Source organism: Dermacentor variabilis, chromosome 1 (assembly GCF_050947875.1).
Source record: "Dermacentor variabilis isolate Ectoservices chromosome 1, ASM5094787v1, whole genome shotgun sequence".
NCBI classification, from domain to species: domain Eukaryota; kingdom Metazoa; phylum Arthropoda; class Arachnida; order Ixodida; family Ixodidae; genus Dermacentor; species Dermacentor variabilis.
In genome coordinates, this window is record NC_134568.1 from 225,839,589 (window position 1) to 225,865,469 (window position 25,881).

A 25,881-nucleotide genomic window follows, 5' to 3' on the forward strand; every position below is an offset into this window, starting at 1 on the left:
TGGGTTTCCTTTGTAGCTTCGTGTTGCAAGTCGTGTGGATGGCAATTTTTTTTCTTTCATGGTATTCCTGTAAAGTCGCCAAAGAGGATGCGATGCATACGCGGATACGTCTGGCGCCCGTGTGCGGGTTACTTTTTAAAATCTGGAATGCACACCTTGAGGTCAACTAGTCCTTCCGTAAACCAAGCACGCCCTCATGAATACTGTCGCTAAACCTGAGCAGGAGTCGACCAGGCAACAGTAATCCACCATCGAGGCTGTCGTGCGTGTGGCTGCTCATTTTACTGCTTCGCTTTCTGTGGGGTGTGCGCTGCTGTCTTGGAGCTATGAACGGTTCTGCGGCCGCTGTGACGCCAAGTTAACGGCGCTTTCGAAATGCTGAACGCGTTCATGTAACAAGTATTTTTCTGTTGGCACATACGCCGCAGCGTATGTTCCAACGCCTCGGGGCTGTAAGGTTAGAAATGTTTTGTATTAACAGATGGGCCGTTCGTAACTGTGCTTGCGCGCGCGCTATCCGCATTTGCGAAGGAAACAGCACGGCGTTGTTGAAGGGTCCTTTGTAACGTTACCTCGTTATCGTGATAACGAAAAAGAGTAAAAGAAAATTTCAGCAGCAAGTGAGGTCTGCCCTGTAGGAAGTCATCAAAAGAATGCGTCGTATTGTGGCCCGGTGCACACTGCTACTCGCGTCATTGCCGACGTCATACTATACGCAGCAGCTGCGCACATGTCCTGTCACCGAGCTGCGGAGATTATTTATAGTTCCCTCTGCTCTGTTGGTGATCGTCATGCTATATAGCGCTGGTGACAGCGCCTGACATGCCGTACGATCACACGGCGTACCGTCAGACTGTACGTTCCGTTAGAAGATGTGAAACATTCAAATCGTAGTAGTTTATTCGTTGCCTTGAAAGCTTTCTTATATTTGTGTGTATATCTTTTAATTGGCTCTGGAGCGTAGAAGTGCGACGAGGCGCGCTGCACCGCACTTGCATTAGTACCGAACTGCCTTGCGTTAATAAGGATACAAGCAACTTGCCTTCTCCATCTCGGCTGCTCTCCACCACTTTCAATGAGTGTTGCATGACCAAATCCGCAGCGGCAACGGATGTCATACAAGCGACATTACACACGGCATCAGTGTTACGCTACACACGCTGCGTATTTCTAGACTATGTTGACAGGATGCCCGATCGCTCCAGTGAAGCGTAGCGCCATACGTTACGCCACGCGAAAGCTTATCGACCGGTAACGCGGCCCCCACGGGATCCATATGCTTGTATCGCGCGGTTTCCACGTTTACGAAATGGCTGCCTGTTGGCATGCGGTCGATAACGCTTGGCTTTTTTTAACTTCGCTTCGGCTTTCACGCCACTTCATCCTTCGAGGCGTGGAGTTTCATACTAAGAATGAAAAATGTGAGGAAACGTTCCGCATTCCGTGCGATATATGAGACAGACCCAGTGTATTGCGCAGTTGCACGCGCGCCTAACGGAACGATTGAAAGGCCACCCGCTTTATCTGGCTCGCGAATCCTCTTCCGATAAGCTCATTCCAGAGACAGATGCAGACAGTTTATCGCGTGTGGCGCGGCCATCGGCGATTAGAGACGGCTGGACGGCACAACACGCCTGTTACTACGTGTGCGCGAGTTCAGCGTGTTGGAATGGCTACACGCCATTCATGTTGTTCGATAGAGTCATTGTTCTCGCGCTTGTCTAACGGTATCTCACTTTCTCGTATCTCCGCGCTTCATCGCTTCAACACTGTCGCGAATGGATGCGTGACAGTGTTTGCCGTGGGTTTGCGTCCGTTCCTCAGGTGGGCATATGCTGTCAAGCAGTTCGAGGTGTCTCTTATAGTGCGCGTTTGCCCCCTTTCCTCTCTAACTCCGCTCAGATCAAACTTGACTGCGAAAGAAGCCACTCGTGCACGTCCTTGACGTGCACTATTTGCGCTCTCGTATGGCGCCCCGCTGTAGAAGTGTCAAAACGCGGTCACGCAGAGAGGTGGTAAAGTTAGTTCGCTGTCTTGTATGTAGTAATGTACCACTCAATTTTTGCGGTATACGTGCGACCATGTCGGAAACGCGCGCGCGCACACACCCACGCGTCTGGTGCGGTGCGCGGGTGTGAGTAGTGCGTTTTTATTTTTGACTTATAATACAAGGATATGTATGCTTACTTCCGCTACGAGGCTTCTTTTTTTTATTTTTCCATGTAACGCGCGCACTTCTCAGTTTGCGAGAAAAGACTTAGCGGGTGCCTCCGTGGCATCAGCGGTGTCCGTCGAAGCGGGAAACTGCGCGGATCGGCGCGTATAGCGACGAGGCGTGAACACGTTTTCTAGCAGGCAGGAAGAAGGCAGCAGGAAGGAGTGCCGCGTACAGAGATTGCGTATCCCCCGGGAGGCTCTCGTCTTATCTGCAGCCGAGCACCGGATCATCCTGCTGTGTCGCAAGGCTCCGCCGCCGCGTGTTGCAACGCACGCCACTAGAATCATTCATGAGAATGCGTGCTCCCTGTAAAGTGTGATATAAGACGATTTCGCGGGGCTTTTGGTCTTTTGCTCTCGCAGTCAAGTTTGGTCTGCGCGGAGGAAGACGGGAAAGGGGCGAACGTGCGCGCAATCAGTGTCGGTGGCTGGCCTTCGTCGTGCTCGCCCTTCCGACCGAGCGGTGCTCGCTTTGTCGTCACTGCGGTCGCATCAGTGGCGGCGCTGCTAGGAAGTGCCCGTTCACGGGCTGGAAAAGAGAGAGGAACAAAAACAAGAAAAAACTAGAAAACTACGGGAATACGAGCGCCGCCTGTCGCAAAACGAGACTGTGAAGTGCAGCTCGACGCACTCTTGTTGAAGGAAAACTACTGGCGATATCGTGCGTGTGAACCTACAAGGTCTTTGCAAGTTTGCTGCCGTACGCGTTACTGCGGGCTGCCGTGTTGCCAACATCAGGCGTGCCAGGAGCGCGCCGTGCCGGCGAGTGCAAGCGCTCGTCTGTGCACCCTTTTAAACGAGCCTTCGCACGTAAAGCCATGCGCGTGCCACGGGCGCCGAAGGTCGCCGAGTATACTGTCGAACAGGGACGATGCTTTCCCTGGTGTCTGTATTTACTACGGAGCGCGATGGTTGCTACTTATAGGGGTCTGCATGACGGCGAGAGAGAGAGAGAGAGGATATGCTGTGGCTCCTACAAACCTCAAAAGGGCCTGATGTTTTATTTCGTCCTTACCCTCTTACTGGCAGAGTTCCCGAGTTCGCTTCGGTATTTGCGAGTGTCAGTATACTGTGGAAGCTGCACTTAGGTGGTTTTCACTTTGTCGGCGCTGACTTATCGTGCTTCCCGGCTACGCCTGCAGTCATTCTGTGCCCGTTAGCTCGACTTGAATTGAGTGATTATATAAACCGTCTAACCCCCAGAGTATGAGAATCGGCATTAACTGAGCATAATCGCCTTGCGCCGCTTCAAAGGAAGTCGCTAATCGGGACTGCGCGCCGCTTCCTCGCATACAGCCGCGTGTCGGCGGATACATTATATTTGCGCGACTGCGCCACCTCGAAATGCTCAACCATCGAATAGTAACATCGAGTGTTAGCCTCGCGTTCCCCCTGGGAGACGGCGAAAATGGTGGAGCGGCTGCCCGCGGGTTATATTCAAGGAGATGACCGCGCCACAGTTGAGCGCTTGGCCGTTTCTTTAGTGCAGCGCGCTCAGGCTGAGCATTTAGTTCAGGAACAGCTTGCTGCCTAACTGTTGGCGTAACTTCGGAAGTTCAAATCGTGTCCGCAAGAAACTTACCGCGAGAAGCCATCGCGTTGCGCCTGCTACGTGGGTATCTCCTTCAAACGCACTGCTGATCAAGACTGCAATACGACTCTCGGAGGTGTCGAGCGCCATGAAGGATTCCATATATAGCCATGACTTCGTGCATGGCGCATTTGTATCACCGCCTCGTCGAAACATTTTTACGAGCTGTTAAGTGTTCTAGTACTCTGCTCTCTGGATCGGCGTCTGTAAATGTCAGACGACTACCGATACAGCCGCATAGTGCTTACTGTAGGACCTTGTACCGAAATTGTACGTGCTTTGTTGGGATGATCGTAGTGTTAATCTACATGTAAAAGCCATGCAGAGACGCTGTTTCAACGCCAAATACGCACAGATACCGAAAACAGTCAAATCTTACTGTAAACATTAACAAAATAGTTTATGCACAACAATCGCACTATAAGCGTCTGCTAAGCATCGTAATTTAGCAACGGAAATCACCACGCGTCAGCCCGGTTTCGCACAGACTCCAGGATCGGCACATGCACCATGGAGCTGTGTCCTTGACAGCAGCTGCTGCGGGTGGCGATTTCACGTCGTTGATTTCAGGGGGCGTTAGGCATCCGCGCCGCGCTCTGCTAATTTCGCTCCTGTACAGACAGCGGGAGAGACTAAAAACAGGACGCTTATACTTGGCTTGCTAGTACTTATTCCTGCCCCAGTTCCATCTGTCGTCGCGTGTGATTTTTTCATGATGCGTAGCGTTGCACACATTTTCATAGCCTCTTACGTAGTAGCGTCCACTGGCTCCGCCAAGTTGTTCGGGAGATAGCATGAAGGTGTAGCAAACTTCTAAAGCTTTCGTTTTCATTCCTTCTTTTATCATCGTGGGAATATGCGCATGTGTTATGTGTTAGTGCCATTTCGTCTTCACTGAAGTGTGTATTGGGAATGGCAAATTATTCCTGCTGTCGTGGCAGTATACTTCACTCGCGTGGGACCACGTTGGACTGAAATAATCTGTGCCAGCTAGTTGGCACTATTGGTGCTCCCGCCGGCAGTCATTTCTTCTATCCGCCATTTTAGGAACACCGCATGGATTGTTCTGAAGCGCAAATAAATAATCGCAAGCGTCTTTCCAGTTCGTCGTTGATTTGTTAACCGTTATTTATGTTCTTTACTGAGTTTGTTCCTCCATGAGCAGATGCTATGGGACAATGCACCGTGACGTCCAACCGTTTATTGTATACGTGTTCTCTGCATACAGCCATGCGTCAGTACCATTCAGCACCGTTCAATCACTCCCGCTCTCGGCGACCGTAATTAACGTGAGATAAGATCTCGGCGATTTCGTTCGGCTCTAGAATGCATTCCGCACTAAAGGAGCCAGCGTCTCGGTAAGTTTTACTCAGATGTCACTTGACTTATCGTACAGTTTGCCCACCTCCATTGACGCCGTGCTTATAGGTTTGCTCAACTAACTTGCGTTAAGCGCGTCGCACCCCCCCCCCTCCCCCCTCGTCCCATCAGGCTTGCATAAGTCATTGTGGGGCCAAATCACGGAAAGAAGCCGCAAATGCTTCAACACGACGAATTTTCGAATCAATAACTGCTACCAATTCCAAGTTTGCTTCAAGACGAGAGCAAGAAATCTCCACACAGCGGCTAATAATCGTGTGGCTGCACAGCTGAGCACATGGACTATGCCACTGACGCGACGACGCATGCCAGTTGATTTGCCAGTCGCCGTCTGGTACTACTATTGCGGCGCGAGGTTATGTCTCGAACCCGGCTGCATATGGTAGCGTGGCGGCTTCGGGTTGAAGAAATCAGGAGCTCGGAAGTTGGGAAAACAATAACCAACAGGTTTACTGACACTTGAGCAAAACTTCTTTCCATCGTTGAATAGGAAAAAACAGAAAAATGTCAAGTGTTTAGCAACGAGCGTCTTGGATGAGCCTCGTTTCCATGGCTCCAGATCACCTTGTTTCTCTCCGCACCATCATTTAAACAACCCTCCCTCCCTTCCCACCGTTCCGAACTGGCTGTCATCCCCCAGGATGACAGCCAGTCAAGAAGCACAAATAACACAGTTGCGGACGAAATATCGGACGGCGGCCCCACCAAGTTCTAGCGGGCGCAAAGGTGGAGAGAGGAAAGGGTCTGGCCATGGGAATGGGAGAAAGATCTGTTACTCCCAACTGGTCTTCTCCGCTGCTTCTCAGGATAGGGCAGGCTCTTTCTTCCGTTTGTGGTGATGCTTCTCTGACGAGAGGAGCTCGCTACGGGAAAATTAGCAGTGCCCAGCATCGCGTGGGAACTGTCCTGCGTTTGTCTTCCTAGCGTGGCTCTCGCATTGTACTCTTGCGCGTGACCAACAGCATGTTGTCTACTGCAGTCATAACACTACGTACACCATGGGCTGCACCAGATTGCTGCCGTCTGAATCGTGCATACTTGTCCTACCAGCTGTCTTCAAGCGAGGCTTATTAACACCGTCTTATAGGACATAGCAAACCGTTTTGCAGTGGGAAAGTGGCACAAGGCGCTACCAAGGCTAACGAGCCCGCACGTGGTAATACGAATGAAACGCCATCATGATTGCTGCATCCCTCTGCTGTGAGGGACACAATAGTACTGTGCACCTATGCCGCGTCATGACTGTTTGTTTTCTGACGTGAAACCGCTAATCGTTATTCCTGACGAGACACACGGAAGAGCGAGCAGCCCGAAGAAAAAGCAGCGTCTTCTCCTGCGGTGCCCCGTGTGCGCGCGAGCTTATAAGGGACGTCATCAGTCCTCGTAGAGCGTCGCAGATAGCCTAGGACACGAGCTTTCTAACGCCGCGGCGTAGGAGCCACAGAATATGTCAAGTTGATGTCAACGTCGCGAGGTGCTGCGGTTTTAAGTCAGCCGCCCGCAAAATATTTTATTATTAAATTCGTTATTAAGGTATGTTCTCGGCAACTTTATCCGTTAACATTCGTTCAGTGATAAGCGTGTCAGCGGAATTAATGAATTAAAGCTTTATTAATTGTTAGACGCGCCGATAGGTTAGAGAGCCCTTAGTCCAGAGTTTCGCTGTTGAACGGAATTGAACACAAACATCTGACGTTTGAAATTCGGTGTCTGTGCTCTTAAAAGGGATCATTGTTTGTAGATGCGTGCCCTTAACTTTCCGAGATTTCAGGTGCATCGTATTTACCAGTGTTTAAAAGTATTGTCGGTTCAAAAAAAATAGTAGGCGACCCTAATGTTTGACTTAATTAGGTGTTGTCTCTTAGTGGCACTCGCACCTCGGCGTTTCCCTTGGCACGATGTGCGGGCGAGCGGCGAGAAGATAGCGCAGCGCGCGCCCCAGGCGGGACGTAGCCCCCAGCGAGCGGCGCACGAAGCGCACCTTACGCGCCCTCTCCGGTGCTGACGTCAGAGCCTGTAATGAACGCGCGCGCGCAGCTTGCTAGCGAGTGAGCGCCGGGAGAGGGGGAGCGAGAAAGGGGGAGTGACGTCACATCCGCTCTGCTAGGTAGAGGTTCAGGCTATGCCAGGCAACTGTTTTCCATTAATTAGCTGGTTAAATATTATGCCACTTTCTTGTGTGTGACGTCATCAATGACGCCATTAATTCCGCTTTCTTCCGGGTTTCCAGGAATTTCGCCGAAGTAGGGCTCGCGTGGCGGGTCTCTTAAAGGTTAAGATTCTGTGTTTTGGCATGCAGTAATCAGTGATTTCTAATTAATTCTAGTTATTCCAGACACTTCAGTAACACAACTTGATACTAAACTTATGCTCTGATAGCATATCTATAATGAAACCCATTAATTTTGTACTGTGCAACTTTTTTTCTTTTTTTCTGATTTATTTTGAATTTCGTTCCCTGTCGTCTCAGAAGGTGAGACGGAAGTGTTGCGCAAGAAACAAGAGTGTCACTCGATGCTCGTGCCACTAATAATGTGTAAATTGGATCGAGGACGTCTAGTGTGCTCAGCGCGCACTCGATAGACTCACGTCTCCGTCGCAAAGCGCGGTAGTGTCGAGATTCCAAAGGGCACGTGTGGCGTCACGTGCCACTTCCCGCGCGGGCCGTATCACAACCTTTAGAAAAAAAAACGTTTTCAGTTACCGCAAGTTAAGCCTTTGTTTATTGAAACTTCTTCAGACCCTTCGTAATATTAACGTGATAGCTTCTTTTCTTTCGCCGCTTTAAGAACACCGAACCCAGACCTTTACATTGAACGGTGATGAAAGCGGTCTTGATTGCGACCGTTGGCTCTTATCTCACAGGCAGAGCGAAAGAAGCTGTTTCGCATATCTAGGGTATATCTGGAGTATGGGGTAGGGGTTATATAATAAAATCCCGTTGCAGTTGCACGTGTCATAGTGTAGATATACGTAGTTCTATCTGAAGAGACGGTGTCGATATGTGCTGATTCCGACCGCTTCATTACAATTTTCAGGGAAAAAAAAATGAAAGGATTATTATGTACCGGCACTAACATGTCTAATAGCTTCAAAATAATTCAACAAGCGCACGGTTATAGTGTCGTGGCATCGGCCACCGTTCACCAATGAAAGCGCTGCACAAGAGTTCATCAATGGGTGTTTATGACATCGTTACTTCAGCTGGAAACAAAAGCAGTAAGAAAAAAAGAAAAAGGCTGTAAGTAAAATAATCGACGGATAAAACTGCATTGAAGCAAAGACCCCATATTTCCACAGCTCTTGCTCCGGATTCTCTTGTCATGGGACGCAGCACCGTCGGCAAGTGCCGATCGCTGCGGCCGTGCGGCCAGCTTAGCGGAACCCTGTAGCAAAGAGCCCGCGATGACTGCGACTGTGACAAAGTGGTTTCCTAAAGCGATAATCTAATGCAGCAAGTTCACGAACTTGCAGCGTGGTGAGTTGCGTCTTCCGAGATGCGTCTGCCAAAAGCAGTATGCGGCGACGGAGTCGCGATACCAACCCGCGAATGCCCGCAATACCCCCGCAAGGACGTGGATGACAGTGAGCAAGAAGCGGCCTCCCATCTGACTTCGCGTGCCTTTCCGCAGATGCGTCTAAACGAGTGATTGTGTCGGTTCATCGGTTTCTTCGTGTGAGCAGGGCTCGGCACTGTTATTAGGAAGCCGTGTTTGCCGCTGGACTTGAAGAGCCCGCTTCTGAAACGACAGGGCCGTTTGGGAGACGGGGGGACGCGGCGGCGTGGACTACTGCCAACAGACCGAGTCCTTCTCGTGCGAGGAGTGTGCGCGACATCAGCCACCAGCGCCCGCGTTCCGGCGCGCAAACAGCTGTCGCGTGAGCGCCCTTATCTTCTCGCTGGGTACAGCGTCTCTTTGTGATCTGTGCTGTTTCCGTAATAGGCGACGCTTTCATTCCCTGACTATATCTTATCGCGTACAACAGCGGACGAGGCAGCAAAACCGTCGTCGCGTAGCAGCGCCAGTGGCTTTCGTTTCTTCCTGGCTGGCGCGCTCTCTTAGGGCGCCCCTTTTTTACGACGTCTCGCGCGAGTGCTGCACAATCTGAAGGCTCTTCAGATTCGTACTGGAGGATAACGCGCGATCGCGCGTCTCGTATCGCGGGCCAATTGTAGGTGTTTTTCCTCCCGTAGGAAAGTGACGTCGCAGTTTTCGGCTTTTATAAAGTAACGCTCGCATACAATGTAAAAAGGCCACCGCTTTCGTCACTGGAGAGCTATAGTGCCGACTCTGAATTATTTATTTGGTGAAATTGGGGGGGGGGGGGGAACGTTTTCTTTCTTTCTTTCTTTTTTGCCGGTGTTTCCACGACGTTTGATTTGTGGAAGATGAGATAGAGGGAGAGAGAGAAACAACTTTACTGGCCCATAATGAAATGGAGCACGTTAAGCATCTGATGCGGTGGCTCCCTCTTCACGGGCTCCATATGCTTCCAGAGCCGCCTGGCCCCTGTGGATCAGTCGAAGCTGGTCTTGCAGGGCGGGGCTGGATAGCATGATCTCCCATCGCTCGTTAAGGGTGGGGATAGTAGGCGGGTTAGTTATGGGTATAGGGGCGGGGGGTCTTTGGAAAAATTGCACTCTCCTATGACGCGCCGAAGGTTGCCTTATAGTGCATTGCAGTGAGGGCATGTGTTGTATCTTTCTCGGTGTATATTTTGTTCTGGAGGTAGGGGTGGGGAAAGGATCCTGCCTGGATTTGCCTGTATATAGTTTGTTCGGCTCTGGTCAAGGAGTGTGTGGGGGGGGGGGGGGAGGCGAGTTGCGGGCATGTCTTCCTACCGTCCCTGTAATACTTGACTCTATCTATGTAACTGGTGATGAGTTGCCATCCCCTTGCCTCCTCCTCGGTGGCCCGGGAGTTGATCGCTTGGGCCTGTTGATGAGCATATTCGTTGCCCTCAACTGAGGAGTGGGCCGGGACACAAACTAGTTCGATTGTTTGTTCAGGAGGCGTAGCTTTTCCGAGGATTTTTAGTGCCGCAAGCGACACCCAGCCAGATCCGTAGTTCTTGTATGCAGCTTGTGAGTCCGTGACGATCTTGGTGACGTTAGGTTGCAGGAGTGCGAGGGCTATCGCCGCTTCTTCTGCTTCCTCTGAGGCCGGAGTGTTGATTGATGCGCAGGTGACCAGCTTTTCTAGCCCGGTGACCACGACTCTTGCCCTCGTGGAGCGTTTCGGTAGAGAGGCGTCTGTATATAGGACAGTGTCGTCTTCCTCCAGGGTCCTGGAGATGGCTCTTGCCCGGGCGTCGCGTCGTCCGGCATGCCTTGTGGTGTTCATGTTGCGCGGTAGTGGTTTGCAGTCGAGCTTCTCAGTCCACTTTTCGAGTAATTGGCCGTGGCGGGTGCGATCGCCGGCTTTCCTTAGCCCACTGTCCATGAGCCCAACCATGTACCCATGAGCTGGCGTCTAGAGTGGTGGCAGGCAGACCGTGCTTGTGTAATGATTTCCACTTTATATTGTGTGCCCTGTGCTTGTGGCACTGCTTGTGCATGTAGGTTTGCGCATACTGTCATTCCAGCAGCTCACTGGCTTACAGGCATCACTTTATTCTGATGACAGCCCCTTTATTCGCCGTCTAATGCGGCGTAAGCCCCCCCCCCCCCCCCCCCCCCCGAGTCGGGCTTTCGCACTAGAGGCAGGCGCAATAAGTAAGCTTGCCGCATTTCTGCGACCTGTGCTGAGGCCCGGAGAGGCGCCTTAGCGCAACGCATCGCGTGTAATTGTGAGGTAAACAAACTTGCAGACAGCTTTCGCACATATGTAACGAAGACCTTACGTTCTGGCTCAACGCGGCTTGAAACGTCACTAAATGGATAGGTTTTAATTTTAAGGAAACACATGCCGTATAATCTTGTGTGCTTCGCAAAATTATATGCGTGTGTATGTGTGTGTGTGCGCACTCTTATCTCGCAATCCTTAATATAAGTACACATTTTAGATATTTTGTGCATTTCTAAAAAAAAAAAAAAGAAAGGCAACGTCGTCAACGTCACATATTTAACTTCTAGTAAAAGTACACTATATTTGTTGGTATGCTTCAATAATCGAAGTATCATAGAAACTTATGCAGTAAACGTATACATTATTATGTCCCACAACCTCCAAGCAACGCACTGTGGTCACGTAAAAAATGAGTTATATAAACGCATTCAGCTTGGTGGGCGCGCGCACAGATGCACCCACGCGTGCGCGTACATATATGCATGCGTGTGGGCTTGACAATTTTTTTTCGGCACATTTATTCACTCGCGCCATGTCGATATGTAGCTATACATGCGCTTGCAATCATTATTTCATCTTTTATGATATTAGACATCGAAGTAGGTACAAAGAGTCCCGATACGTTTGAGCACGCCAAATGGACGAGCACTTTGCGGCCCTGAGATAAAATATTCAAGCGTAGTGCAGCAAGTGTATTGTGGCGGTAAACTAGTCATTTCTGTGTCGCATTGTACCGCCACAATAGGCAAGTAAAAAGGCTGACTAGCGCCGCGGTGGGGCAGTTGACGTTCAAAAGGCTTGCGCGCCAGAGTTGCTCGTTTTATTCCCACTGCTCTTTATGATGCACAAGCTTGGAAAAGAGGCTAGGCAATAAGTTAGTTTATAATCTCTCGTATAAACGAGACCGCTGGTGGTGCATGTAGCAGCGTCTTCCGGGTCTAATGCACGCAACATACATCAGCTTCTGGCAGATAATTGCGGAGAGGAGGGCAGAGCTCTAACTGTTTTAAAGAGATATCACACAGCAAACAAACGCAATAGATCTGCTGCGCCTTCTCCTCACTAACGTTTGATAAGGTGTGTAGGAGGTAGCGCATTACTGCGGACCACCTTTCATTCAGGAAGCATACGTGAATATCTTAGCAAATATTTATAAGGATTCCACAGCTACATTAATTCCTCACAAGCGTAAAAATACCGATCAAGAAAGGGGATCAGATAATGATCACTACAAATTTAGCAGTAGCGATATAGACTTGGAATTATTGCGAGCGAGAATCAACAGCGAATATAGCGGCAACCTGCCGTTTGCAGATACATTAACGCTGGAGATGACTTTTGCAACAAATTATTGAGTACCTTAGCCGGCAGAGTGTAAGAGTAGGCCTAATGATTCATAAGTAGAAGATAAAGCTAATGTTCAACAGCCTGGCAAGAGAAAGAGAATTTATGATTGGCAGTCTGCCTCTAGAATAGGTGCAAGATTACGCTTATCTAGGCCAATTACTTGCAGGAAACCCGAATCCCGAGAAGGAAATTTACAGAATAATGCTGGAGTGCATACGGCAGGCATTTCCAAGTCATGATCGGCAGCTTACTACCGCTATACTTGAAAAGAAAACTACAATCATTGCGTTCTATGCCGGTACTTACGTATGGGACAGAAACTTGAAGGTTAGCAAAGAAGCCTGAGAAAAAGTTAGGGGGCCGCGCAACGGGCGATGCAACGAAAGATATTCGGCGTAACATTAAAAGACAGGAAGACAGCGCTGTCGATTAGAGAGCAAACGGGGGATAGCTGGTATTCTAGTTGGCATAAAAAGAAATAAACGGAGTTGAGCAGGCCATGTAATGCGTAGAGGCTGATAATTGGTGGTGCATTCGAATTACACAACGGGGGCCAAGAGAAAGGAAGCGCAGCCTGTAGGTCGACAGAAAACTAGGTGGTGTGATAAAATTGGGAAATTCGCAGGCGTGAGATGGTGTCAGCTGGCGCAAGCCAGGGTTAACTGGAGATCGCTGCGAGAAACCGTCGTCCTGCAGTGGACATAAATAGGCTGATGATGATGATCTTTCGCGAAGCGGTTGCCCAGGGCCGTTGGGGAAGGACGGGCAATATAATTCGTTGTCTGCCACCTCCTGTCTCTGACAGCGCGGGCACGAGGGCTGCAGAAATTCGCGCACAAAGCGCGGTCGATCAACCCATATGCACCGTCGCGACGGAAGCACCGCTCACGAAAGATGGCTTTGCGGCGGGGAAGTCAGCGCGAAGCGTGAACAGCGTATGTTCGGCGCCGTGTAGAGAAAATGGTGCGACATTCTTACGTAGTATACATAGCGCGCTGGAGAAACGCGCCTACGGGGTCGAGCACGAGTCGATATACGGTAGGGAGGAGTCATGCAAAAGCTTAAGCAAGGCGAAGTGATCGAACACCGCCGGTATGGTGCGAGTGCTAACATGCGTGGGCATTCAGAGTGGTGTCCTGCGATCGCCGTTGGCGATCTCATTACTGTTCATTGCAAAGCATAAAAAATGGTACTGCCACACGGTAAGTAGGGTTGCGCCTTCTGCTGATTATTTTCTTCATTTACACTAGCATAAATGCGTCATGTGAATTCCGTGTGTGTCTATTGAATTTTCGCGTATTTTCGGCAGTCTGTCGGTTTATATCCAATTGAATATCGCGCATGATTTTCGCAAGGGTATTCGCGCTATGCAGGTTAAAAAATGCGCAAGTCGCGTGAGCACCGATTACGCAGAATTGGCAGTTCGAAGCGTATTCATGGCTCATTAAACTAATGCGCACGAATAGAATGTACGAAGTCAGCTTGATCATTTTTGAGCAGAGATATGCAGGCCGACACTGCTGCCTTTAATGGCAGCAAGTTTGCCGTAGGTGCATGCCCGTTTCACTGATACAGGTACTACTGTTCTTCCCCCTGTAAGATTTGGAGAAGGGCTGTAGGGAGGCCCTTGACTCTTCGTCGGGACTTAGGCGAGCAGGGTTTATTTACATTATTTACAGTTGAAACAAGACATACATCGACAGTCTAGCGTGACTCCCAAATGGAGCCCGCAAGACGAAGCATACAGCAAACGAGCACACAGCTCACGAGTACATTTCGAGCACGACAACGAGCACGCACTAGCAGCCGACAAGAGCCGCTTATAACCACTCCGTTCGACGTCATCGTAGAAAGTCCTCGCGGTCGCCTTTGTGAGAAGGGGGTAGGGGTTTTACACACACACATGCCGCACAGGTTTCAGTGCTCTCTCCGAGGGCCGACGACTTTTGCAGCGCAGTCGTCGTGGTATCCATTGTCTTGCGTCCCCGTAGTCAGATGGTCACGCCCGACCCCAGCCGGCGCCTCGAAATTCCAGAGCTGCCTTTTTCCTGTAGTCGCCACGTGTGTCGGTAGACTGTGACGAATCCTGGGGCCCCCGTACCGCAAAGCACCCTTTTGCCAGGGAGGCTGCCCCTGCCGCAGAGAGACCATGACGACCCGGCAAATTAACCAACAATGCACGGGGCGCCAAACGTGGCCAGCCCTGCTGTCGTCTTCGATCCTCCAAACGCGGCGCATGGTCGGTTAGCGTTGTCGTGCTCGCTCGTTCTCTGAAGGGCGCCGCCACCGCGGGTCGGTCGAAGCACGTGCAGCGGGCTGAAATAGCTGGCACGTTGCCACCCCGGCCGGCCATTCCTAACACCCCTCGCGTGACTACATTCGTTTACTTTGCTCACGCCATCCCATTTTCGCATTTGCATTAAAATGAACGGACCCTTCAATCCACCGGTAGTCAACAGGCGTGAACTACAGCGCTGAATCCACTTTTCACCACCAAGAGCCTTACTAATGTGTAGTATGATCGATCATGACGCTTGTAGCGATCACTACTTTCGTTAGGGCAGATGTTGCACGAATGATGACAGGAGGTCACTTAGTTCGCTAAACTCTGGTTTTAAATATTTCGTGACATTCGCATCATATCAGCATTGTCTGCCTGCTCGTATACGGCGAGCAACAACTCTACCGTGGCATATACCGTCCATAATGTTCCCACGCAAATCACTAGCCCCCGTGAAAGAACTCGGCAACAAGTTCAGAGTACAGTTTCAGTGGATTTCCTCCCACATTGGCATTGCTGGGAGCGAGAAAGCTGATGTTCTTGCATACGCAGCGCTCCATCAATCTCCCAAAGTTAAGGGCCCAAAGAGTAATCAAGTTAAGAAATCTGACATTCAAAATCAGTTTGGGTCACTTTGGGTTCCACCACGTATGCTATGCGTAACCAAGAGATTTCTCCGAGAGGAAGCCTCACTTAAATATCGAATACGGACAGGGTCAGCTAGTACAGCATGGTTATTTAAGAAGGGGTGCATCAATTCTCCGAGCTGTACGACATGAGACGAGACGGGAGACATTGAACACTGTCTGTGGTCGTGCCCAAAATTCCGAGATGAAAGGGACGCCTTGTTCAAGAATCTGCAACAAAAGGACCTTCCGCATACGTGCCTACAACTTGTCTAGTCATAGACCGCAAAGAAACTTCGCGTCTTCTTATCGGATTCTTAAGAGAGACTGGTCAGATGGACATGTGGTGAAACACCACAGTGATTTTATAAGAGACGCTCGAGCGGAGCAATTGCTGGCCTTGATCGCCAGGTTAAACCCGACTGTTGCTATAACTCACCACCATCACCACCACCACGACTGTTCGAAGCGACTGTGCGAGAAGTGACGAACTTTGAAATGAAATATAACAGTATGTATACTTACGGAAAGCAGGAAGCGCAGTACACTGGCACACAAGTCGCTAAATCACTTCATATGCAGGCCATGGACTTGCAGCGCCGGCGTCCAATGACAGCTCGTAACTTGAAAAATCAAGCGCAGCTCGGTTTCCTGACGTATCATTGTTTAACACCGAACAATTGCTATACGTTGGACATCAGGATAACATATCTTATTAATGGTGGCCTGTTCGACAACAGTCAATTAAGTTTTCTCTAGAAGTTTTCTAGCAGTGTGATGCATGGTTAAAATAGAGGTAGGGCGCCGGGAGAAAAGTTCTGCAGACGGTCCAAGGATTCTCAATCGAGCAACTCTTTCCTCTCTTTAGTTTTCTATCAGTCCGTTCGTTTAGAAAACCGTACTGGCAAAATGGCGTATTCCGGCACAACGCAATATTCCAGGCTGAACGAAATTTACGCGCATTATTCACCACGTTATCATTTTTTTAAAAACCCGCCGTGGTTGCTCAGTGGCTATGGTGTTAGGCTGCTGAGCACGAGGTCGCGGGATCGAATCCCGGCCATGGCGGCCGCATTTCGATGGAGGCGAAAACACCCGCGTACTTAGATTTAGGTGCACGTTAAAGATCCCCAGGTGGTCCAAATTTCTGGAGTCCTCCACTACGGCGTGCCTCATAATCAGAAAGTGGTTATGTCACGTAAAACCCCGTAATTTTAATTTTTGTTTAAATTTCCCTGTCATGCATTTCTGGCGCTCACAGCGGGTCGAACTAATGTTATTTTTTTAAGCAGTCGTGTTCTCGCGGAGGAACGATTGTTTATCGAAGACTTAAGTATTTCTGACCGCCGTTTCACTGCGCCCAATATTGTGGTACGTGTAACCTTATAAACAAACGCTGCGGTGGGTTTTACTTGCTTCAGGGGCTTGTCCTGTAAGAGGTCTCTATAGATAGTCTATACCGCACTGGTTACCGCAGTTTCCAGTCGTATTCACCATCCTGTATGATCTGCTAATTAACGTCAATGGTTTGGTTATTTATTTAACCAGCGTCAGTGAACGTGTTGTCCATAGCAGTTAGCGTCCTCTTTAAAGCGAACAACTTTCGTTTCCTCTTTCGCCCATATCGTGGTTGGCGGCGGTCGGTCGTCGGAATTGTGATACAAAGGCGCCGAGGGGAACGGTGCATACCACCGCGCAACCGAGTTGCGAAGAAGGGCGGAAGTTGTCGTTCGGTCGTTCGTTCGCCCGCCCTTCTTCCGCCGCGGGTGCAGTGTAGCAGACATGGCAAAATGACAAAATACGGGACGCAACAGAAGACACGTGCAGACACCAGCACTTGTTTGTTTCCTTTTTATTGTCTTACTTTCAACTGGTAATTTGGCACCGCAGTAGACATTTTCCGTTGCAATGAAGGATAGGCAGTGTGCCTTGCATCAGTGGCCTTGTCATTGACATGTGTTCCAGTGCACGTTGTTGACGTTCTGGAAAGAGACCACGCGCCCGGCGCCTGCGAAGAAGACTCAGCACTCTAAGAAAAGTTTACACCCTTTGAGTCGTATCTTGTTACACAACAATAAACGTCATCTGTCTTGTCCGTATTTTCTTTCTTTAACGCTGCGAGCTCGGTATTTTTCGGTAACGAACGGCACGTGCGTTATCAGCATGACGTAGCATTCTCGACAGGAAAGTAGCGGGCGTAGCGTTTTCAAGAAAGGAAACGCATCAAGGCAGATGACGATTATCGTTGTGTGGCAGATATACACCCCAAAGGGTGTGAACATTTTACACTCTTGAAACGGTTGCACCCTTTGGGGTGTATATTTGTCCCACAACGATAATGGTCATCTGCCTTGCTTGCGTTTCCTTGAAAACTCGGCGCCCGCTACTTTCCTGTCGAGAATGCTGCGTCACACTGATAACGCGCATGTCGTTCGTGACTGGGAAGTACCGGGCTCGCGGCGTTAAAGAAAGGAAACGCTTGCAAGACAGATGACGATTATCGTTCTGGGACAAGATAAGCCTCAAAGGGTGTAAAATTTTCTAAGAGTGTAGCGTGAGTGATTTGTGTAAATGTGAACCTCTAGTGCCATTTGTTACATTTTTTTTAAATTCTTCTTCATATGGCTAGGTCTTTACTATGTGAGAATCATGTTTTAATGAGTTAATAAGTGGTATACATAAATGACGATGCAGGAGGAGGTCCCAGAGCACAAGGCTAGTCAGGGACCTCATGTCAGGTAGTACAATCGCGATCAAAAATACGCGATCCACGGCTCTGGGCGCAGGAGCGGCTGCGGGGCCACAACGCGGCGCTGCTATCTCCATCGGGTTAAAGCTCTTTACATCGGGTGTCTGCTTTGAGGGTGCGCCGAGTGACAACAAACTTCGCCCTCACTCTCGTGCGGCCAAGTCACGCGCTTGATAATTTTCAAGTGCGGCGCTCGGCTGTTGCGCTGCTGATGGTCAGTGCACAGGAGGGCGCTTCCATATTGCTTCGATCGTGTTGTCGTAGTTCTTTGCACGGCGGCGGCGGACGGCTTCCGGGCACGGCTGGCAGGTTCGGACGGTTTCTGCAATGTGAGTCTAGTAACGCTTTCGCCTTAAACGAGAATGGAACATTAGTCAGGACGGGCGTTGACACCAACAAAGTGGTGGCGTTTTGCTTGCTACTCCTATGCACCAATGGCTTTACGTGGCGTCTTTGGTTGAGAGCCTGCATGACGTGCGCCGTACGCCAAGCACAGAAGCGCGGCACACACGGGCGCGAGGCGCACGTAAACATGAAGCGTGAAACCATGCGCTTATCGCCGAACGGCCTAACGCGCGCCTGCCGGAGTCGGTGCGTGTGTGCAAGAGGTGCCAGCTGGTAACAGAGGCGTCAGCTACGAAACAGCCGAACGCCGCACTTGAAATTTATCAAGCGCGTGACTTGGCTACAGTGTAACTTGGCCGCACGAGAGTGAGGGCGAAGTTTGTCGTCACTCGGTGCACCCTCAAAGCAGGCGCCCGATGTTAGCCCGATGGAGATAGCAGCGCCGCGGTGTGGCCCCGCAGCCGCTCCTGCGCCCGGAGCCGTGGGCCGGGTATTTTTGATCGCGATTGTACATAAAAGAGGTGACATTGTATTAAGCAGCGGGGTAGAAGAAAAAAAGAAAGAAACAATAAGTACATCCAATAATAAATCGTACAAGCTAACATTGATAATACACAAATAATAAGTATTTAAAATGATACCTGTAAAACAAGCGTGATAGTATACAAAACATATAATATACGTCATTGTACACAGGAATGATACAGAACTGAACAAACAAGGTTACAGAATATGAGTAACTACTAGTAGGATATACGTAGCACAACTAAGAATCTAGGGCATGTATTTCTTGAAGAGAAAAAAAAAAAAAGATGGGTGACGTACGCTTTGTTGCCGCAGACGACGATGCTGGCAGAGGCCAATACCAGCGCCTGCGGCCTTTGCGCCGTGACATCGCGGAAGGTGTATAGCTCATGCATTTCAGTGGAAGACGCGGGCGATGCCCGAAACGTCAGTCTTTCTCTGGAGCAATGATTATCAGAGTATCAGATGGGTGACGTCACGGAGCGCGCCGGTGTTCAGTGTTGCCCAGATTCACACGTGGTACCGTGTTTTCAGGAAATGCAGCATTGTCTGTGCAAAGTGTGGGTGTGTTTGAGAGAGCGGGAGTGGAGACCGGATGCGCTTTTCGGAGTGGACATGCACACTCTTCTGCGCGCACTCGTTGTATGTTTTTGGCGCATGATGCCGCGTTCGTTTGGCAGAGTTTGTGTAGGTCTAGTATTTTAGACGGCGTAAAATGGTCAGATGGTCAGCAGCGCATTTGGCGTGTGTCCAGCATTGCAGTGACCACGTGGCTTTATGTTGTCTCTCAGTGTATAGTGGTGAACACTTCGCAATAAAGGCGGTATAGTGAGCGAACGTGTGCGACGCTGACACAAGGTACGAAAGCTGTTAGCTCCGTTCCTTTCAAGGATGCGCTTTGCGGTATCGAATTCGTGTGTTAATTACGTCTTGCGCAAGCGATTTGCATCGTTGATAGTTGCTTTGTATGGAAGCGAGCACGCATTTGGAGCCGCATTTGTGCACCTATTGTCTATTGCGTACCACATTGTCTCCTTATTTTGTGCACACAAAGGCACTTGTTTACGCCGCATTGTTTACAACAGAGCTTGCCCGCCTGCATGCGCTCATTTTCAAACTGCTAGATATATAAACTAAAATAGCAAAATTAGATTAGGCAACCTGATTGTGTTTTGTTTGTGAAATACAATTGGAAGCCGAGACATGACTGGCGGCGAGCGTTTCGTGAACGTTTTTGCTTGTGTGTAGTTTGCCCGGGGAGGAAAGCAATGCCGCTTTCCGGTCCAAAGAAAGCTGACTGCAAAAAGCGCAATCGGAACTTTGTGTCACCGCTCTTTGAAACGTCCTCGTGTCATGATGATTATTTCGTGCCATATTAAGATGTCTTCGTGACAGTTTCGTGGCAGTGCCGTCCTTTGAAACTTTTGGTGTCGTGTTTAATTTTATTACGTGTCAGAATCTTTGCTTCGAGGTCATGGCACAGGAGAAGCACATTTTTGGGGTTCCCTGTGGTAACATCTTTTGTGGTAGCAAATGGGTCGCACTCTCGGCCACTCAAACGTGGACGCGTATCGATGGCACCCGTGTCCTGTGCGGACACCGCGGCAGCGAGAGACCAGCGCGAACGAAGCCGTCGCATTTGATGTCTCCTGTCGGTGGCTGGCCTTAATCACCGTGCATGGAGTGCTTTTGTCGCTTTCCGTCGACAATGAAAGGCCTGCTGCTGGCGAAGCGACCTTCCCTGGCCTTCCAGTTATGTGCGCGTACGAAAGGCGACGGGCTCACTGAGCTGAGCTTACAGAACCAGAGTAAGCGCTTCATTGAATGACGGAGCAACGGAGGTCCGTATGCCAACTCGTTTCCCGCCGCCAATTAACAGGCGAGGAGGAACCGCGGAGAAAGTGGTAACGCTGTCCCAAAAAATATAGGAAACATTTTCGAAATCATTCCTGTATAGGAATTATGGGAACGTCTGTTCGTGGTGCCCGCCGCCTGTAACGGAGGCACCGTGGTAACGTATTCAGTTACACAGGCATCAGAATTTTGTTTGCATAAATTGTTGATATACTGTAATGAAGCGCTGTCTCTCTGAGCGTATCAGACAAAACCACGTACGAAAAAAAAAAGAAGGAAAAGAATAGAAAGCCTGCTGTTATCTTAAGCTACTGTGCGATAAAATATGAACACTATCGCTTGTCCGTTTTTAAATTGCCTTTTTAAACTTTGTGTACTCTACCGCAACGTTCCTTTTTTTACGCCTTCGCCATGAATTCGCTACCTATGATCTTTGGCTCATTTTGGACGACCAAACCTCGGGATAGCTATATCGATATACTTGAGATTTTGCAGTTATCCTTTCGACAGCTTACACTAGCCTCCGTGTTCACTGCACTTGACCTTGTATACGATACGCCTAAACTGTTACAGCATTGCCCCACTTCTGAGCATTAAACTCATCATCACTCATTATCAGTGTTCTGTATGTGCACGGCTCTGGAGCCTTTTAGGCGCAAGCAGGTGGAAATAGAGAGCGCGAACGCCCGATGCTGCGCTTTTATTTGCTATTTACAACGACGCTAGCAAATGCCGTGGTAACATTTTCGGTTACACTCTCACGTATCGCCTGAATAACGCAGGGAAGTGCAAAAAGCGGGCTTCTCCTCACAAGGCCTCATGTTGTGGAGAAGCCAGCCTTGATGAACGTCTTGTATGGCGTTACACACGTAACCTTGGAAGCTGCAATAGACACGGTGTTGGAAATGTATGCTACAGCCGCAGTGAAAGTGTCAAAACAGCCGCAGTGCCGCTCAAAAAGGACCTGAACGTATCGGTGTAATTGCTCCCAAAACCTGCCTAATACGTACTTAAAGCACTGGCAGCATTTCATGGCCCGTTTCGGGCTAGATGAATGCCTTGAACACTGCATGACCAGACTCTTGACTATTGCAACATATGCGCCCTGATGTAGTTAAAGAAACGATACACTAAATAATATTAATAAGCTAATTGAACATTTTGATTTCTCCAGCAAGTGATGCTGGCGTCTCCAAATAGCCGTACAGCAATATCACTCGAGACGCCCTGTCACATGTGGCTTTTTGTTTCTTTTCGTCCAGCTAATTTAAAACACCCTGTATAGCTTGTGCAAGAGAAGCTGTAAAAAGTGCATTGGGTGCACGTAAGTCCTAATTTGTACTCTAGCTTATGAACAGCCCTTGACTCTAAAAATGCAAGCTACGTTGTAAGGACGATATGGAACCAATTTACTGCGACAGCATGCAGTTAATAGCTTCAAACTACTCTATCCGTCTGTCCTTCCATCCCTTCCGTTACGCGCATTAAGCTGATGCGCTAGAAAGATGATGGGATGCACTAGTGTCGCATTAAGAGGAAGGTTTAGTTCGGGGCCAACTCCGACTTCCCTATTCAAATAGATGTAAAACGCAGAAAGGATTTGTGTGATAACCGCTGGACCGCTTTAAATGAAATCTGTTGCATTTGACAGAAAAATTTGAATACTAGTGACTCTATGAAGCCGATTTCTTTTTTTTTATATGGAAAAATTGCCGAATATCGACATCCTAAAAAATAAAAAAAAGTACTTGCTTCGACAAGTATTTGTCCGATAAGTCCATTTGTCGCAACGCTGCTCCCATGCTGAGTCTCCAGCCCTATTCGCCATCAAGTTCTCAAACCAGCTGCGTAGGTTTGACTTCTGTTTGGTCTCGGGACACTGCCAGCGTAATTCCGAGTGTTGCCGGTGGCTGTCGATCTCGACACGTGCCTTGCTCTGCGCAGGGCCGTGCGCGGCGGCCAGAGCCTCGATGCTGTCGCTGCGGCAGCCCGACTACCTGTCTCCGCTCTGCGGCGGCGGCCCGGAGCGCAAGGTGCGCAGCGCCTCGGAGGGGGGCCACGACTGGGCGTCCATGAGCGGCGCGCCGCCCGTTGAGGCGCCGCCGGCCGACGCCTGGTTCCGGCCGCCCGACTACCCGTCCTTCTACCCACGCATCCCCTTCCCGCTGGCGGCGTATGGGGCGCCGCCGCCGGCCTCTCTGCTGGCCAGCCGGCGGCCCTACCCGCAGCCGGAGCCGCCGCCGCTGCCACCGCCGCCACCGGCGTTCCAGACCCGGCGCCGGTCGCCGCCAAGCCCGCCGTACCGACTGCCCAGCGGCAAGGAGGGCAGCCTCAAGCACCGCATCCTCCAGCCGCCGGCCAGCATCAGCATCGTTGAGCCCCCGGCCTCGCTGCTCGCAGGTGCGCCACTGTCGGCACCACCCGTGCGCACTCGGGCGCCCGAGGTGCCCCAGCTGGCCGTCGCGGCCAGCAGCAGCAGCAGCAGCAGCAGCAGTAGCGGCCAAGTGCCCGGTGCTCTACACTACCCCGCCTACTTTGTCAAAGGCTCCATCATCCAGCTCGGCAGTGGTCTGCTCAAGAAAGTTGAGGATTTGCGTACGGAGGATTTCGTGAGCAGTGCCAACTTGAGCCGAGACCTGCGCATCGACTCGAGCCGTGTGTTGCGCGTTGCTGAAGCACCCTCTAAGGGCGATGGCGTCGCCCTGCTGAGCTTCTCAGTCGGCCAAAACCAGGTCCAGGTATGCATCACACTTCTACTCAGAAACGTTCTTTCAATTGCGTCCTCTGCTCAGGTCGTTGTTCATTTAATCAATTCGCTGCCAACACATAGCTGTGTGTGGTTGTTGCACAATTAGATTGTAGCAGAGCCAGGTGTTTGTTTATTAATAATAATAATAATAATAATAATAATAATAATAATAATAATAATAATAATAATAATAATAATAATAACTGCATTGTTTCATTTTCGATGTATGCAAAAAAATATGGTTGAAAAATTATCTGGGTCCATAGCCAACTAGGTTAGTGAGGGACCCATTACAAAAACACAATTACAAAGGGTTCGTAGAATAGTATCCAGTAGCTGTATGCTTGGTGGTAGCAGTAGAATTTGTCTCCATCACTTTACCATACCTATGATATGTTGGCATGCAGGTGACAGTGGAAGCACCAGTGGAACACCCTTTCTTTGTTTTCAACCGGGGTTGGTCTTCTTGCAATCCCGAGCGCTCTCTGCAGCGCTACCAGCTCCAGTGCCACCAGCTGAGTGTTGGTGATGTCTGCATCTCGCTGACACACCGTGCTCGCCGAACAGGGCTGCCCCCACGACCACCCCCTACAGCCCCCGGGGCAGACCCAATGAACCCGCTGAGCATCCGTGAGCCAGGCCCCCGCAAGCGTCGCTGGTCTGCCCCAGACCAGGTGGCTCCTGTGTCAGAGAGGACCACATGATGCTCTGCTGTAGTGCTGTGATGACTGGTTTTTTTTTCCTCGTGGCCTCCCTGCCACATTCCTCTCCAGGACCAGTGGCCTCTTCCAGCTGGGAGGAGCAGGCTGCACATCCAACCACCGTGTGACTTAGCTGTCTACTTACAGATTTGGGTATGCAATGGCCAGTTAAGGGCTCCCCGGTTAATGAGAACTGTGATGTCGGGCTCCCCAAGTTTGTCCATGTGTTACGTATACCCAGATAGGCCTTTAGACTGCCCGTCACCATGTGCTAGTCTCCGAGGCACAAATTGTGCCCTTGGAGACCCAAAGAACTCTCGGTTCCATAGCAGAGCCATATGTACACAAGATCTCTCAATCTGGGTAGAAAGACCTCCCAAAGAATATTTTTCGAATGAAAAAGCTCCATTTTTGGAGCTAGCCGTACCAGAAAATGTTGCCGAAGGCCAGTTATAAGGGAATTTTTGGGAAGTTGTCCAAATCTAAGTCACCCAGAGAGCTGAGTGCTCCCATCAATATTTGCAGATGCAAAATGAGAACGATCTCACTGCCTGGAGCAAGGCTCAAGGCAACTCCGAATTCAAATACTGAGGCTCTCTTGGAAGTTAGCAGCAGACTCCTTGCTCTCTGCAGAGACCATGCTGGCCATGGGTGTTGTGTTTTGGCGATCTCCAGCAATGTTTGCTACTTGTTTTTTGTTTGTTGTTTAATACTTCTGTAATTGTTTGTGCTCCCTCACCAAACATGTTTGTTACTGCATTCGTTATATTGCCATTGTCTGTTTGGGTGCCTCTCCTTGCTCAGCTAGACATGCCATTCTGTAATGGGCAAAAGTCGTCAGCTCAAGCCCTGGCTGTCTTTCTGGCTGCTTATGTGAAGCCCACATTAGTGATGCCAAAAGGTAATGGACTAAAGGAAAGTCCACGTGTTCATATTAAATGCTTACACAGGGTCCTTGTTGACTGAAGCCAATTGAAATGCTAGTGAAACCTGCCCCTGCAGAAATCTTGCTGAATGTAGGCCACAGCTAGTGTGGGCACAGTCCTCTTTGGAGTGCCAGCAAAAGTCCAGTGCCTTCTTCCTGCCAGAGAAGCCCAGAAACAAGCGCTGTCTGTTGCTTCCAAAAACCGCCATCGCACAGTCAGTGCATTTGGAGTAACCTGTACAAGGTGTGTTGTGTACTTCCTACGAGGGCAGTGGCTGTCCCTTTGGACAGATGGGTTTCAGGGGCCGGTTTTACTGCACTATCCAATGGGCAAGTGCGAATTTCCTACATATGTGTTGCCCACACTGTTTGTAATGGCTGTTCTGTCCAATAAGGGCACCACCAAAGTTTTGAGACTCCTTCACTTGATCTCTTAACACCACCTGTCAACACGAAGTGGTAGAAGTGCAAGACTAAAACTTTTTTTCTTTTCTCATTGTTGTCTTTGAGACAAGTGTTCTATACCAGTGCACATACTATAACTGTCAGTGTTGCTGGCCTACGTACCAAGATTAAACCAGTGTTTGTTTCTTTCCGACTCACGCCTCTTTTCAATGATATCCAAGAAAGCAGCAAGCAGCTTTAAAGGAGTAGACACGCGAAAATTACAGTCCTTCCTTTTGTTTTTGCTTAAAATAATGAACCTGTAATTGATAATTGCAGAGCGTAATGTAAAATTCTCAAGCTAATGTTGCATTTCTTTATTTTAGTAGTTTTATCTTTAGCTGTACATTGGTTTCAA

The 25,881-nt window shown here is 49.7% G+C and overlaps 1 protein-coding gene across 1 annotated transcript in view; it reads left to right on the forward strand.

Moving 5' to 3' along the window:
* Atx-1 (Ataxin 1) overlaps positions 1-25,677 on the forward strand; it is a 158,133-nt gene extending 132,456 nt beyond the window's left edge. The window contains exons 3-4 of the mRNA XM_075669960.1: positions 22,649-23,442; positions 23,861-25,677. Coding sequence (XP_075526075.1) covers positions 22,649-23,442; positions 23,861-24,157 — 1,091 coding nt within the window. The 3' untranslated portion in view covers positions 24,158-25,677. The remainder of the gene's footprint in view (positions 1-22,648; positions 23,443-23,860) is intronic.
* The last annotated feature ends 204 nt before the right edge of the window (positions 25,678-25,881 follow it).